The sequence below is a fragment of the Netta rufina genome (genome assembly GCF_964035555.1).
Source record: "Netta rufina genome assembly, chromosome: 4".
In the NCBI taxonomy this organism is placed as follows: Eukaryota; Metazoa; Chordata; class Aves; order Anseriformes; family Anatidae; genus Netta; species Netta rufina.
This window is the reverse complement of record NC_140127.1, coordinates 65,938,016-65,954,651: the sequence shown is the minus strand read 5'-3', so window position 1 is coordinate 65,954,651 and position 16,636 is coordinate 65,938,016. Positions and strand designations below refer to the sequence as shown.

At 38.0% G+C, this 16,636-nt stretch overlaps 1 protein-coding gene across 2 annotated transcripts in view; it reads left to right on the top strand.

Annotated features, from left to right (window-relative positions):
- Positions 1-16,636, top strand: part of AFAP1 (actin filament associated protein 1) — a gene marked incomplete at its 5' end in the record, with an annotated part of 62,143 nt that overhangs the window by 40,465 nt on the left and 5,042 nt on the right. The window contains 9 exons of one of the 2 annotated variants that reach the window (XM_084286174.1): positions 42-191; positions 3,464-3,675; positions 5,478-5,623; positions 9,239-9,356; positions 10,902-11,159; positions 12,658-12,772; positions 14,579-14,743; positions 15,339-15,529; positions 16,227-16,388. In XM_084286174.1, the coding sequence (XP_084142300.1) occupies positions 42-191; positions 3,464-3,675; positions 5,478-5,623; positions 9,239-9,356; positions 10,902-11,159; positions 12,658-12,772; positions 14,579-14,743; positions 15,339-15,529; positions 16,227-16,388 (1,517 nt within the window). The remainder of the gene's footprint in view (positions 1-41; positions 192-3,463; positions 3,676-5,477; positions 5,624-9,238; positions 9,357-10,901; positions 11,160-12,657; positions 12,773-14,578; positions 14,744-15,338; positions 15,530-16,226; positions 16,389-16,636) is intronic. The other variant, XM_084286175.1, reaches the window with a different exon arrangement.

Here is a 16,636-nt window from a genome sequence, read left to right as displayed (position 1 = left end):
ATTTAAACCCACTAAAATACACACTTTTGCTTTCTTCACAGTAAAGAGGAAAAAAAGTTCAAAATCAGAAGCCAAGGGCACTGTGACAAAAGTAACAGGGAAAAAGATAACAAAGATCATAGGTTTAGGAAAGAAAAAGCCATCAACAGATGAACAGACCTCATCAGCTGAAGAAGATGTACCAACATGTGGTAAGTGATTTTTCTTTTTAAGTCTGAAATGTAGCATGTGATTAAAATTTTAAACAAATTCTAAGCTAGAAATTCCTATAAGTTTACTTTTACTGATGTAATTCTTATCCCCACATCAGAAGGATGCACCTGATGAAAGAGGAAGAGAGTAATCAAGAGCGTATCACTTGAAAAGAGACTAAAAGTGCTTTACTTTTTTAATAAAACAGTAGCACAGGCTCTGAAGGAAACAAGAGCTGTTTTCAAACGGGTATAAAATGAATATAGGCTAGATTATAAAATAAATTTACACTAGGATTTAGAATAAGGTTCTTGGGAAGGCACCAGGTCGTTTTATGATGAGGTTATATGCAATGGCAGTCATGACAGCAGTCAACTGGCCTCAGCTAAAGTGATTTGACTGTAGTTGTGGTTTCCAAAGTGGTACATATGGGGCAAAACTTGAATGAAGTAACAAATTTATAGTAAGCTATTTTAACTGATGATGTTGATTTTTCCTACTAACAGCTGTACTGCTTGGCAACACAAATAAAGTATATGAAAAAAACATGTAGAAAATGCCTGTGTTATGTATCTGAGCTGTTAATGCTTGCTTACCAATTAGGACTTTGTATAATGCATTTAGCTGATGTCATCACAGCTCTGCTATTTTCAAACAATGCAATATATTTACATTCTTCTGTTCTCCTTTTGGTGTTCCAATGTTAAGTAATACCTATTTATTTGAATAAATTTGCACTCTTCTTCCAACCTTCTCAAAAAAGTTCCATAGCAAGACAGATGTAAATCAGTTGCATTGGATTTTTAATTTGGATTTGCCTGTTCCCCTTTAATTGATTAGGAAATCTCTGGGAAACACAGAAATCTGTGATTAGGCAGCACAAAGTGTGATGGATGCTTACCAAGTGTGAAAGAAACAGATCAGTAGACCACCAGCAAGAACTTCATAGATGGCAGGTGGCTCCCAAGCCACACTTTGGGAATCATTCCCATAAGCAATCTGTGATTAAATAAGTGTGTGCATATATGTCCATACATCATCTAAGTACAGATGTGATTTATCAAGCAAAAGAACAGCTGGTAAAAGCTGTGTCCAGCCAGATGCATTGTCCGAAGCATCTGGCTTCCATAAAGCCTCTAACTTCCTGGGTCTCACAGTCTGTTGATTATTTCATATTATGTGATATGTTAACCACAGCTGTGCAACATAATTCCTAGTACTTCTATCATTATTTCAGAAATGGACATAAATATAGCCATTACTGTTGTCTGCATTTGGCTCTACTCTACACCACTTGCAAATTTTATAGAAAAATATATTCTAAGTGTCTAGGCTTTGGTCATTGCAGGAAGTCTTTGCAAAAGGAGTTTCTCACCACTAGAAATTTGGCTGAGTGCAATACCCTCTGGGAGGTTTCTCCATAGTTGAAGGCTTTTACACTTTAGAAGGCTCTGCCTACCATGAACAAAGCGAAAAGCGCAGTGGGGCTGCAGAGGACACACAGAGTGGAAATGGAAAACTGCCTGCACTCAGAGTCATGGCAAAGTTCTTCCCTACAGCATCACTGGTCTTCAGCCACCTGGACTGAGATGAAGTGATAATGCCCCAACTAGAAACATGCTCAAGGCATTTTGGTCATGTCAAGCTCTGAAGCTTTAAGTAGGGGTATTGTGGAGGACAAGTATGCAGTCCTGATTATTTAAGTGAAGTATGAGAGTTTGGAAGAGTGTTTTTTTTAGAGCTGCATTGGGAGGGGGAAAAGTACTGTCTGAAAAAAGGACTCTTTCCAAAACAAGCCAGCTGGCTCACACATGAAGGGTTTTCCATTTCTAGGGATTCTATTATAATGCACAGCTATACAGGTTTTTGTTACAGGAGGAGGAAGGAGAGTTGGAGTGTGATCATCACAAGGAGCCAAAATAACAGGATTGTGCACATCCTCTTTTTTTATGGCACCTTCCAAGATGTGCGCAATTCTGATCTGCTATATCCTGTTGGATCAAGCTTTGACATTGGAATCACAATGTTGGAAGGGAAATCCAGAGAAAACAATGATAAGTCATAGTTTTAATGAAAACCAAAGAGATAGCTATCCAACATGATTAAGTGCTTAAATGAAAATCAGACCTGAGGTAGAAGATTTTATATATATATATATATATAAAAATTCTGGCCTGTGCAAGGTATTATTTGTCTCTTTCTTCATAGTATGTTTGGAAACATGCTGTATGCATTTAGCTGTAATGTGGAAGCAAAATATATGTGTTGGAGGGGTTTTTGTTTGCTTTTTTTTTTTTTTTCTCCATTTACAAGTGAAACAAGACAGCAAAATTGGATGTTCGTTGTCCTGATTTTTACAGCTGAGTCTGGAATGATTGTCGCTGTGGGACAGAGAAGGAAAGACGCTCCTCATTTTCTGACTCCATATGCCTAGATATTGTCTGCATCTGTTATAGAACATGATATGAAAAGCTGAGTTTATTTAAAATGTAATTTAGTCATGTAATGTTGATTTGTTCTAAGGGTATTGTAGTATTCTCAGTGAAAAAAAAAAAAAAGAGGAAAAAAAAGGCTTGTGTAAACTGTAGTTACATTTTATATGTATTTATTTCTTAATTTTTAAGCCAATATTAATTTTATTTCTGTTGGCATCAGTAGTGACCCTTAAAATTCTTCTTTAGAAGTATTGCATTCTTCTTTCTAAATGAAATCAGAACCAGTAACATCATTGTGTACAGTTAACTGTGCTAATTGTTCCTCCTGGCAAAGCAGAATGAACTGTCATGGAGTGGAAGGAGCTTAGTAGGTCTTCGGGACTCTGACTGTGGATGTTACAGAAGCCAGCTCATGACCTAATTATATAATGGGAACTGTGATTTTCCCAGAAAATTTGGGCAGTCACAGTTATCAAAACCATTATTACCATGAAAGTGGTTCTTTTATGAAAAAGTTGTGTGAGCACATCAGCTGTGTATCTACTTGTTACTACTCTCCCTCTTCCCTTCTTACTAAAGTCTTGGGGTTTGGTGAGCTCCTGCTCACCCAGCCACTGCAGTGACTGATACAGAAAGCCACTTGCAGGTGAGCAGGATCACATCTTTATATGCTTTTTGTGGGGCAGGGTCATTTACTTGTCTTCATAAAACCCATCTGGACTTTCTATTGTAAGAGCAATAAGTTGTTTAAATTCTAGCATTACACTGAAAAGTAAGTTGTATTTTTTTCCAAAAAAAGTCAGGAGTAAAACATCCTATGTTTCATTTTGTTGCAGGATATCTCAATGTGCTCTCAAATAACCGTTGGCGTGAGCGCTGGTGCCGAGTGAAAGATAATAAACTCATTTTCCACAAGGACAGGACAGATCTGAAGACACATATTGTTTCTATCCCTCTCCGTGGCTGTGAAGTCATCCCAGGACTGGATTCAAAGCATCCCCTGACCTTCCGGCTGCTTCGGAATGGGCAGGAGGTTGCTGTGCTTGAGGTGCTGTGGCTGCTAATGGCTATGACTTTTAGGGACTACCACAAGCTAAATTAGAGAAGCACTTCCATACTAACGGGCCATTTCAAAAATCTTTGGAATAATATTATTTCTGAGATGGATAATAAATACTGGAGGGGAAAAAAAAAAAAAAAGAATTATAGGCAAAGAAGGAATGGAGATTTAGGGCCAAGTTGTATAATGCAGTTCAGAAATCTCTGTAAGATTTTTTTCCCTGCATTGGTGTTCCATTGAATTGGTACTAAAATCTCTGTGATTCTTCTCTAGGCACACTTTTGTATCAGAATTATAATCACTTTGGATAAATAACTTCTCAATAATTAAATAATGGACCACTGTTGATGGAAACTCTCAAGATCTTAACCCTCATTTGTCTGCTACTTACATGAACTATTGTTCAGCCTGAATTTCAGTTAATGTAGTTCTACAGTAGGAAAAGACATTATGCCAGCAACTTTGTGAGTCTCATTATACACTGCATGTGTATTCAGTGACATACTCCTAGCACCACAGAAGTCATACCTTCACCTGTGTTACCTGCACAGTAACAGTGTGCCTGGATGAATGGGAGCTGCACAGTGGTAGTCCTTGCAGCCTGGACAACTGCTGATCTGACCTGGGGAAGGATCCAGGCTGATGGGATCCCAGTTCTAAAACAGTAGGCAACTGCTGATGACTGGCAAACTGGTAGAGGAAACCCATCTGATCTACAAAATTGCCTTCAGTGGCTATGTCTAGTCTTATTTAGAGCATTTAACATCTCTGCCACAAATTCAAGTGCAAGATGTGATTGAAAAGCCAAAATGAAGTTAAACAATTATGTCAGACCTTGTTTTCAGATCTTGTCAAAACTGGACTTTGAAATGTGATTTTTGCAGGGGGCTGTATTCATTGTATTTTGAAAGCTGAAATGCAAAGCCACTTAAAGTCAAGCAGAGTGAAGATTTAGCAGGAGGCAACCTTTTGTTTTCAGTGGCAGAACAGGCACTTAGACCACTTTGGTTTTCCCACTGTAGGTCATACTATTCTCATGTCCTTGCAAAAAGTCCTATTGCATGTGAGCAGTTCAGAGAATTTGAAAAACTAGAAAGCGGCTGAAAGAGCTATGAAAGGCCATGAAATGTTAAAATAAATAAATAAATAAAAATTTAGAAACCGCACTCTTTCTTTTTTCCCACCTTTTTTTCAATTGTTTATTTTGCTGCTGTTTAAGTTTGCAATTAGTGACTTGAAGTAAAATATGATTTTTAAAAAACATATTTTAACAGTATTTGTTTTTATTTGTGTCACTAGGAAAATAAATGCCATCAGCTAGACAAATGCAAGTGGAATTTTTCAAAAAACAAACATTATTTTCTTTCCTTGTTTCTACTTGGCAATAATACTTTATTCTCAGGATTCATCCTAACTAAAACCCCTTGGCCTTTCCTAGGAAAATAGTTCTGTTACAGTTTTCAATTTTCTGAGGTCTAATATAAGCATGACTTGAATTTAAATCAACTAGCCATAAGTGATTATTTTTTCTTCATTTATGGAGATTGCCCACTTCATATTACATCATAACTGATGAGCACATGGCTTACTTAAAGTACACTTCTAGCAAAGCAGATTTAGTGAGAAATCCTGGGTTTCCTAAATTCAGCAGAAGAAAGCCAGAGCTTCTCATATAATATGGTAGCAATTTGTCAGCCAAGAAGAATGCAACATTTTGAAATAATTCTGTGACAACCTCAATTTAGTGGCTGACTAAAGACCTTATGTATGCTTCTGCCCTCTCCTTGCAGGCATCTTCCTCTGAAGACATGGGCAGATGGATAGGGATGTTGCTGGCAGAAACAGGATCTTCAACAGACCCTGGAGCTCTGCACTATGACTACATCGATGTGGAAATGACGGCAAGCGTCATCCAGGCTGCAAAACAGACCTTCTGGTGAGAGGCATTCAGCTGCCCGCGTGTTTTCAGTACTGTGAGAATTTATATCTGCACATTAACTCTGGTGCCAACAGAGCTTATCAAATCCCCCCAGCCCTTTACCAGATTTTGAAATCCTTAAGTGTCTCAGCATCACAGCATGATAGATGTGTTTAAGATTATCTTGTTGGCATCCTGCTAAAGTTCTGTAAAAAGGCGGACACAATCCAACTTTACTCAAATCTTGACTCATTTTTTTTTCCAGTAAGTCTCCTTACTAAATGCTATATTTTAATATTTTATTTTGGTTGAAGTCCTGGAGCTATCACTAGAAGAGGATAAATGCTGAAAAGTAAATAACTATGCATCCGTGCAGTTTAAAATTATTTACTTCTTGGCTATATTAATATTTGTATCTGAACAGAACCACTAAAAATGTGCAGCAAATTTACATCTTGAGTAGTCACCTTCTCCATGTTTCCTTCTTAAGTTCTTTTCTCATTAATTAAAAACTTAATCAAGCTCCAGTTCAATTTATTTCTAGTTTTTAATTTAGGAGGTGGAAATTGGGTAGGAGTCTTGGGTACAGCACAGAAATTATGTTTAAAATGCAAACCAGTCCAATGAATTCCCCATCACCAATCCTGTGTTGAAAAAAGTAATGCATACTTAGCATATAGAGTGATTTACATGTTCAAAGTAAATTAATTAATTAATTCTGGCATTAAAGCAATCTCTGGTGAGATGAGACTGTCATTTTTCCTTGGCTAGATAAGATTGTTCAGAAATGGGAATGAAGGAACAATTGGGACACACAACATCTCCTGCTACAGATGTACTCCGCAGTTTTCAGGGGTCACAGGAGGGGTTGCCTGGCAAGACAGTTTGCAGAGACGTCATCCCTCATCTCTGCCAAATGAGACTTCCTTCAAATTCCACAAATATGGAATTCGCATGACAATACGTTAGAGAATCACACCCCATCTGCCTGTCATAACTTTAAACAGAATGAATATGAAAAAAAAAAAGGCAAAAGCTTCAGAGCTTTCCTAAAGAAGGCTCTTCTTCCATTAGCTATGTGTTAAAAGAGCTTTTAGAAAGGGAAAATGCACAGTTTCATTCAGGATCTAGCTTGAACTTCTTTTGATAGGAAATGACTCAATGTTATCACAATCACAGTTTTGAAAAAAAACAAAACAAAACAAACAAACAAACAAAAAACCAAGATAATTTTGATAGAATCAAAATGCACTTCACTTATAGACTTATATTACATATTTGAAGTTAATAGGGTTCAAAAAGTTTACCCTATGTTGACATGTATTTTTGCTTCAGTCAGCATCTCACAATAACCACATTTAAGAAAGAAACAGAATGGAAACCTTTTCCCCTTGAATACTGCTTGGCTTTCCTTTTCTGAACAAATGTGATATTAATTGGAGCCAAGTGAAAAAACATATGCAACTAGACCACATGTTAGAAAGGAATGTCAAACAACTTGCAAAATAGCAGAATTCCCCTATTAAGAATTAGTTAAAATTCATTGGGTGTCTTAAAAAGACTGTAAGCTTATCAATAAGCAAGTAGGGTAGCCATCTGCTGATTTTCAACTACTAGAAAATAAAGAGAAATGACAATGATGCTTGTGTAAACAAAATATTATTGCCGCCCTTTATAGGACAAATATCAATATTCCAAATTAACAACAGTTATCATTACAGCATTGGTTATCATTCAGCCACTTCGATTTATTAGTTATTCTTTTCCTGAGACTGTTACTGTGCCAAGTGATTGGCTCTGCATTAATAATCCCATCAATTTCCTGTATGTAAATCATTAGGCATCTAGGAAAGGCTGAATAAAAGTTGTTTCCAATTACTTTTTTCCATTGGCTTTCCCATCTAGCAGTTTCAGAATACAATTATTTTACATGGATCCCTCTGTAAACTGGTTTGGAGAGGCTTAGTGAAATAATGCTTATGAAGTATTTGCAGATACTTATATAAATGTTAGCTTACTGTGGTGGTGGAAACAGTTACTGCAGGTGCATCAGATGTTATTAATGAATATCCCAGTTTTCAGACTTGGCTATTATGCATTACTCTCAATGAAGCTACTTAAATAAATAAATAAATAAAGCTACAATAACAGCTCCAAATGCAGTCCTTCAGACTAACCAGAAACACTTGAGTAATGTTCTTCATTAAGAGGAGCAATAAACAAATGCAGCCCTTTAATAATGTCTAATGAAGTATGAGCTATGATAAACATTTTTATCATGGCATTTATCTTAGGCTCTTTACTGTTTGTTTGTTTTAACAAGAAAATCTTCTAGCTAATGATTATTCCACCCATGCACTGCCTGTGCTGTGCGTTCACTGGGGCTGTGGCAGACCTAAAAGGCTCACACTCAACCAGACAGGTTCATCCCTCCAGTGAACCTGGCTCTCCCATGGCTCAGGTGAGCCATAGCTGGATGAGGTCTGTCTCCCTCTGAATAACAAATTCAGTGAACTAGATGTTATTCCAAAGCCAAAAGAAAGCAAATGTTGAAACCACAGAACTTTTGAGCTCCAGCCAGCACTACAGAAGACCCTCTCAGGTTTAGTAGGGCTTTTGTCATATTTTATGAATATCACCACAGAGCCTGAATAGTCCCATTGTTTGAGATGGAAAGCTTTGTTTTCCTGTTCACATATACCCGAATCTGTAGGAATTATTTGGGATCTCATTTGATACCTCATTCAATTTCAGAGGTTGCTAGAAAGGAAAGCTACCTCTTGAGGTCGTTATTGCTATTGGGTCTGATTCTGTCAGTCTGTGTGTTGTTAGATCTTTGCTCCCAACACAAAGCCCGCTGTAGGCTGTGATATTCTTCAGAATTCCAGTAACACAAGCTACAAGATAGATTTTGGGAAGAGAAAACTAAATGAAAAATATATATGCCTTTTGAAGCATTCAGAGGGTTCACATCCACTGTGTGAAACATAGCAATAACGAGAATATGGAGTATTTGCGTGCACAGTTACCCAGACAGAGAGCTGGGAAGCATAGTGCCATTGTGCAAACTCTACCTAGCCAGAAGTTCTGACGTGGACATGAAAAATCCCCAGAATTTGGGGAATAAATTATCCTGCAAATTTTGATGGATGTGTTGACTCAAATTTTATCCAAATTCCACTTCTTTTTTCAATTTTTTTGCTGGATGTAATTATTGTTTCTCCAGATTCCAAGTTCTCATCCCCCCAGACATGCGTGCACTCAGAAACACCTGCTTATCCCCCATGCAGACAACAAGGGAACATTTATGTGACACTGGCAAGCTGGTTTATAACATATATCAGCAGGTTCCCATGTAAACATGCCACTGAGCAGTTACAGCTGTTGCCATCCTGGCTTTCACACAGCCTTATCCCTGCTGTAAGAATACAATACAGAAACATATGGTGTAATATTGGCTGCTAGCAGTAACATGTGAGTAGCAAAGGGAAAACTGTCCTCAGCTTTCCTGCAGAAGGAGAGAAGATATGAGCTTCCAGACTACAAAATCAGATACAGGGAACATACCACTGAATCATCATTTAGGCTCGGTTCAAGTGCTGTTTTTTATTATTTTTATTTTGCCTTTTTCAGTTTTATGAACAGGCGAGTTATATCCACAAATCCGTACCGGGGAAGCACTGCCAATGGCTACGCATGTCCAAGTGGAATGGCACTTCATTATGATGATGTTCCTTGCATAAATGGATCGGTAAGAATTGAATTTACACAGAACAAATGGTTTGCATGTGTTGAATGCATGGACATCTGAAAATTATATTATCTAAAAAGGCCCACTGGGCAGTTTCCAAATTAAGTCCTATTTTTTTGACTGGGGACTGCAAACTTCCCTCACACCTATAGGGTATTAGGGGCGTGGGACATATTGCTTACATTAACCTGCATGTGAGCCAACGTGCATTTAGAAAGCAGTTGCCTGTTGACGACTTGTTGCCAAGTCCTTGAATATGATACTGTCTTAAGGCGGTATTTTTCAATCACACTAGACCTGGCAAAATTGAGTACTCTGTTACACTGGGCACTTGTTGGTCTCAATTGAAAAACAAACAAACAAACAAACAAAAAACAACACTTTTCCATCCCTGGGGCTTCGTTCCTCATGAGAGCAGGTACTGCAGATCCCAAAGGAGAGTCACAGGGCTCACTTCCATCCTCCTAACTTGCAGAGCTAATCATAGGCAGCTGTGTAATAGCATTTAACACGTAATGGATATTAACCCAAAGTAATACGTGGTTCTCAAGAAAATTTACAGGCGAGATATGGAAGCCCTTAAGTTGGGCTCTTCATAAGGGCCCCCACTAAGGCTACGCTCAGAAGAATTCATTGCTTCAAAGTGCTAAGTGGACTGCAAGTACAGGCCTCCATCATGTCTTAGTAATGTCAGAAAGTAAGAAAAAAAAACCTGTTGGGAACTGCACGCAACAGCATGGGGGGTGAGTAGCCTCTGTGTGTAGCTCTTGGATGTGCTTAAGCCTTTGTATGAGTAGCATACTGCCACAGCCAGGATGGATTAAGGAAGGATATTTGGCAACCAGTCCTTTGGTTTCTTTTAAGATTGATTGAATGAATCACTGGAGTATTGTTGTTGAGCTTTCCATTTTTCTGAAGAAAAAATAAAAAAAGGAAATGGCCTGTAGCTATTTTAGATAGTTAGCTCAGAATAATAATCCTCCAGCAAAGAAAATGTAATACTAACATTCCAGCAGCTGGTATTCACTGGAAAGACATATAGCCTGAAGAAGGAAAAACAACAACAACAACAACAACAAACACAAACAAACAAACACAAACAAACAAACAAACAAAACTCAGTTTCAGCTAGCTGTTAGGCATTATAGGCATTATTACTTTTAACACTTTATGTACCAGATGTAATCCCACAACTTCATCTGCACAGCCCGTGGATATCCCTTGTTAACACATTCTCCTTGCGCCCTCTCAGTGTTAGAGCTAAACACTGATGGTACAATCTGTGAACAGGGAAAGTAATAGGATAGCACTGGCTTGCTCATTCTATTTGGAATGCAAAGGCTATAAACCATGTAATGCACTGCTTCCTTTCCACACTGTGCCTTCTCCCACCTTACTAAGTAGTTAGCTTCAAGTGTGAGCAATAAGCATATGCTTGCTAAATGCAGAGGGCTTACTATGGTCAAAAATCTTACTAATGTTTTAATTTCATTTAGGTTCTGCATGGTGTATTGTTTACTAACTGCCAAAGTGTGTGTGTTGCAGTGGGAACCAGAAGATGGCTTTCCTTCTTCCCGTAGCAGGAACATTGGAGAAGAAATGCTTTATGATAATGCAGGCCTGTACGATAACTTGCCGTCTCCAAAAATCTTTGCACGCTATCCGCCAGCTGACAGAAAAACCAATAGGTTATCTACTGACAAACTCTCCTCTAACCATTACAAACACCCTGTCTCATCCAATCTGTCTTCTGCTCAGTCTGTCACTAATACCTCTGCTGTGGGGAGGGGATCGGTCTCGCAGGTACTGTACTATTTAATACTTGACAAAATGTTTTTTTTTTTTTTTTTTTTTTTTCTGCTCTGTTTATCTGATTGTTTTCTTAAGGATGTTGGAATACTTCACCCAATCTGAGCACTGAAGTGCTTGAGGTTTAGTCATAAGTTACTGCCCATAAAACAGTTTTGCTAAGTTGTAAATTCTGCTGTGGAAGTATTGTCTCCTTGTGGCACATGGGGAAGGCCTTCCTCACAAGCTCTTGACAATTTACAGATTGCAGATAATACAAAAAAAAAAAAACCAAAAAACATTTTTTTTCTTCTAAACTTAACCTGAATTCATATCAAGCCTCTTTCTATCTCCTTAGGCAAGGAATAATGACTAGGAAAGAAAAAAAAAGTGATATAGGGCTTGGTTGTGACAGTCTCCAAAAGTTGGTCATAAGCCTGTCAAAGTATCACAGAGCTGTGTGACTTTCAATCTAGTCTGAAACAGAACAGTTAGATAAGAGTTACTTCCCTTGCGAAAGGTACCTCTTGCATTATGTGTTAACTTAAACCCTACAAAAACCTCATATTCAAATATTAGCATTCAGCGAAGCTGCATAATCAAAGAAGGGGCTTCTGCAATAAATTCCGCTGATCCTACTCTGCTGCAGCAGGCTTCTCATTGCACTCTTAGTTCAGTCCTCAAAAGCTTTTAGAAGCAAGTGAAAATACCGTGGCACAGGTGTGCCTCATGCCTGTCTAACACATTCCAGATGGAAACACCAGGAGTAAGCAGGACAGCATTTCTTCTCCCAGGTTTCAGTCCATACTGCTCCCCTTGGATGTAAAACATACTTTTCCTGGTAATCTTATAGAATCATAGAATCATTAAGGTTGAAAAAGACCTCCAAGATGGTCTGGACCTGTCTGGCCATTATGAGGGTTTGTCTTTTTTAAAGAAAGAAAACTTTTAACTAGCAGCTAAAGGTTGATGCATTAACTCCTAATATTTTAAAATGTGCAATAATGGTATCATTGGAAAAATAATAAATCCATGTACCGCAGTGATGGAAAGACCATATAGTAAATAAGAAAGTGTCAAATTTCTGTGTGGCAAACCATGTTGGGTCTTTCTGTATGCGAATAACTTTGAATAACCTGTGTTTCATGAAACTTTACTGTGTGAAATTATGATGTAAAACTCTTCTGCCTCACAATGGCTTAGTACAGTAAATGCTAGAGTTTTGAATAATTTGGAAACCAGGATATCACTAGAGATGGGGTGTTCATCCACTCATTATCCTGTGATTCCCAGTGTTTTCACTTCTGGTATCCTGCTGAGCAGGCAGCTTTCAGAGACAAAATTCCTGAAGGATGCGCCGTCTCCAGCTGGATCAATGTAGTCTATTAAGGTTCTTTGAGCAAGCAACTTTTTTATTTTTTTTTTGTCAAGGTTTGCCCTTGATGAAAGGTTAACTGCAATGCTAGTGGCACAGGAATAGCCAGAGCCCATTTGTACTTTTGTTTTCAAACAGTTTAAAGGCAAGAAACCTCCTGCGACTGCCAACGGGATCACGGGAAAAGTGAGAACATTAAACAACCAACCGAAGAAACCTGAGTCAGTGTCCTGTGTGAAGCGCACAGCGTCCAGTAAGTATATCTCCTCACTGGTGCCACCGTGAATGCAGTTTTGAGGATACCCAAGGCAGCTGTCTTCTTGGCAAATGATAAAGAACCACTATGGTGGTTTTTTTTTTTCAGTCTGAGAGACTAGGCAGGAGATGTCTACCAAGGTTTTGAATAGGAGATAGCATGTACATTGGTGACTCAATGTTACTCCAGCCATGCCTTGAGATAAAGGGTTGTGATGTGCAGAATGATAAATATGAAATGTGGCCCTGTGGCTGCCAAAAGTCATGAGAGCAGAAGGAAAAAAATAATCAGTAATGATTCTTCATTTGAGGCAGAGGGTAATTCTGTATTTCTGTTTAAGAGCGGAATGAGAAGCTAGGAAATGCGTTAGAACATTATATTGTTCATAAGCAGATTTACTCGTATCTTTAATGAAAAAGAAAAAGGTACAACAAAATAATGAAGATAACTATAAAGCTCAAAAGCTTCCTTAGATGAGATTTCAATCCATAAACAGCAAATTCAGAATGTGGATTCTTCTGGGCAGGTAGATTGCCTGTAGGTAATATGAAAATATGCTTCCTGAGATGCTCAGTAAAGGAATTTTGTAGAAAGAAAGGAATTTATGAGGAGAAACTTGTCTAATTTCCAATACTATAATTTTTAGCAATTAAAAACAAGCCTAACAAGGATAGTTTTCCTTAAAGAAGAAGAGACAAGAAAAGAGTTATAATTTTTAAGGTATAGATTCCAAAATTTGGCTTCTGCTAATGAAGGAATGAACATGGCTTTTTCAGCCCATGGTAACTTTTTAAGAAGTCGTGGATTTGACTGGAACATGGGAAAGTTGGGTTAGACTTTAGGAAAAAGAAAAAAAAAAAGTGTCATTCTAACTGCACAGGTCAATTTGTACTGGAATAGGTTGTTGTAGTAAAGGCATCTCAGATGCTAAAGACCAATTAAAACTGGCTAGACAACTGTTGGTCAGGAATGGGTTAGGTGAATTTGACTGCCTTCAAATATGCAGACTAACTGATCTGTGTGGTGACCTATTTCCTTTGAGTCTACAGCTGGAGCACAGGTATAGAAGTGGCTGTGAAATAAATTAGAACACATATATGTGAGCCAGGAAAAGAAAGCATTTGTGTGGAAAATTATAAAATCAAATAAAATAAAGAAGAAAGAAAGCTCTAAAGTAACATTGTGTTCTGTTCAGTCAGATGAGAAAAGGTGTGTGTTGTAGGTACTTGAAATAGAAATGGAAAATAGGTAAAAATGGCAACCAAGAAGTTTTTCCTCTGACCACTTTCAATTAAAAATCAAGGCTTCAGAGATAAAGAGAAGCCTCCTTTTCTTTCTCTGAACTACAGAGAACGGCAAGGCCATTAAAAAAAAAACAACAAAAAAAATGATGTGGTATTTCTCATCTTTCACGTAGAAACCTAGAGAACTAACTATGTGTCCCATAGCATTTCTGTAGCTGTGCTTCAGAGCTCATTAGGAATCACAGACCTTCAGAAAAAGCCAGTGGAAGAGTGGCATTAAACCAGTTTCATGAAGTGCTTCTTGTGATGTTCAGACCTAGGGCACAGTTTGGGGTTTTACTGTTAATTTAAGCAAGTCACTGAGGCAGTGGACTGCCTGAACAGCTAAGGAAGCATCTGTACAAAAACATCTATGGTACAAAAGCCTGATTAACCCAAAGTTAAATTGAGAAAACTAAGGTTTTTTTGTGTGTCCCATTTTAAACCGTGATCAAAATTTGAACGGGAGCAGGCAGGAACCAACTGGATCAAATAAATCACTGCCATTTAATATGTACAGATGCAGAGCAGTACAAATATGGCAAGAATCGTGTGGAGGCAGATGCAAAAAGGTTACAGAGCAAAGAGGAGGAACTACTAAAGAAGAAGGAAGCGCTGCGGAATAGGCTGGCCCAGCTCCGAAAAGAAAGAAAAGATCTACGCGCTGCCATTGAAGTCAATGCTGGTATGAGGTGCCTTATTGTGCTGAATCCTGCCCACAGTATGTTTAATTTCCCAGCCTTGCATTGTGTGATGAAGGTGTGGCAGTACATGAGGTTTGGCCTTGATGTTAAACTATACTCTATAATGTCTATATTTGTTTGACTTTGATGTTAAACTATACTCTGTAATATCTATATTTGCTTTTTATACATATATACGTACATAATGTATGAATATATGTGTGCATTTATATGAATTGATGTGTATATATATATACATATATATGTATACCTGTGAGCTAACAGTGATGGGGACTTAAGCAGAACAGAGGAATAATTTTATTGTGACTAGCTAATTATACTTTCATGACATGGGAGAATAACAAAACAAATACTGATTTGCAACTAGATTAGAAATCTTGGGAAGCAACCTGAAAGAAAACATTTGGTTTCTGTTACTAGATTTTTACATGGAAAAATGCTTTTTGCAAAATATGCAACATTTTTGTGAAGTCATTGATTTTTTGAACTCTTGTTCTTTACTTTGTTAAAAAGAAAATAATTTTTGAAAGTGTCAGTTTAAGCTCATTGTTGACATAACATTTCTGTGGATGACAGGCAGGAAGACCCAAGTAATTCTTGAAGACAAGTTAAAGAAGCTGGAAGAGGAATGTAAAGCAAAGGAGGCTGAGCGTGTAAACCTGGAGCTAGAACTCACTGAGGTGAAGGAGAGCCTTAAGAAAGCCTTGGCTGGTGGCATCACACTGGGCTTAGCTATTGAGCCCAAGTCAGGAACATCAAGCCCACAGGTATGCTAATCCACTGGATATGCAAACCCCAGTACCATGGCTTAGAACGGCTCCAGTAAAATGGATGTGAAATGAGAGTTTTCGTGTAGAGAGAAGTGTACTTTCTAGAGCAATGGGAGCAGGAAAACATGGGAATCACAGGTAGTATGTATGTAGTATGTGTGTAGCTATTATTTGTGTTACGATAAGGCACAAAAATTGATGCCTCATTGTCCTCAATAGTTTGCAAGAGCATAAACTGAGACATTGCTCCATCCCAAGGAAAGTTTTAAATACACCAAATCATCATGCAGTGGCTGAGACCTGCTTGTTTTGGTCCCACTGTCACCCTTTGCAATGGCTGCATCTCACACGTTCTTGATGGAGCGTGGCAACCTTGCTCATGCTATGGAGCTGTGCCAGAAGCAGCTGGGTAGCTGTATTAGAGATATCTAAGAGAGATGTCAGTTCCTCCCTATGACCCATTGTTATTTTATGACAGAAAATGAACTTTAATTTTCATCACAGAACACAGAATTTGTATTTTTTTTATTTCTAATATTGTTCTAGCATGTTCTAGCCCCATTTTCATTTATTCAACGTTATCATGAGTATGATTTCTTTAAAAATAGTTTCTGTATTTCTAAGTCTAGATGAATAATACTGCCTCTGTGATTATTTGGAGGGAACTCAAGGTAGGGTTTTCACTCTTTATTAGTCTCCAATTTTCAAGCATCGAACTTTGGAAAACTCTCCAATCTCCAGTTGTGATACCAGTGATACCGAGTGCTCAATACCTGTGAACAGTGCAGCAGCTCTGAAGCGACCTCCTTCATCAAATAATTCTCCATGTCGAGGTCATGTACTTCGAAAAGCAAAGGTGAGAAGATGTGTAGCTTTCTTTCTCTGTCCTTCTTCTTACTTTTCTTTTTTTTTTTTTTTTTAAAGAAAAAAAAGGTCTTATTTGCATGTAGAGGGACCGAGGTAGAGAGAGGGAAAGATAGGTTCCTTCTGCTTCTGTTGGTAAAATTTATGTTTAAGAAGAGACTGTACAATATCTAGATTATCTGTATTACTTTATAAATACTGCATGCTTGCCCTCCAGTCAGGGTTGGTTTCACGGAATTG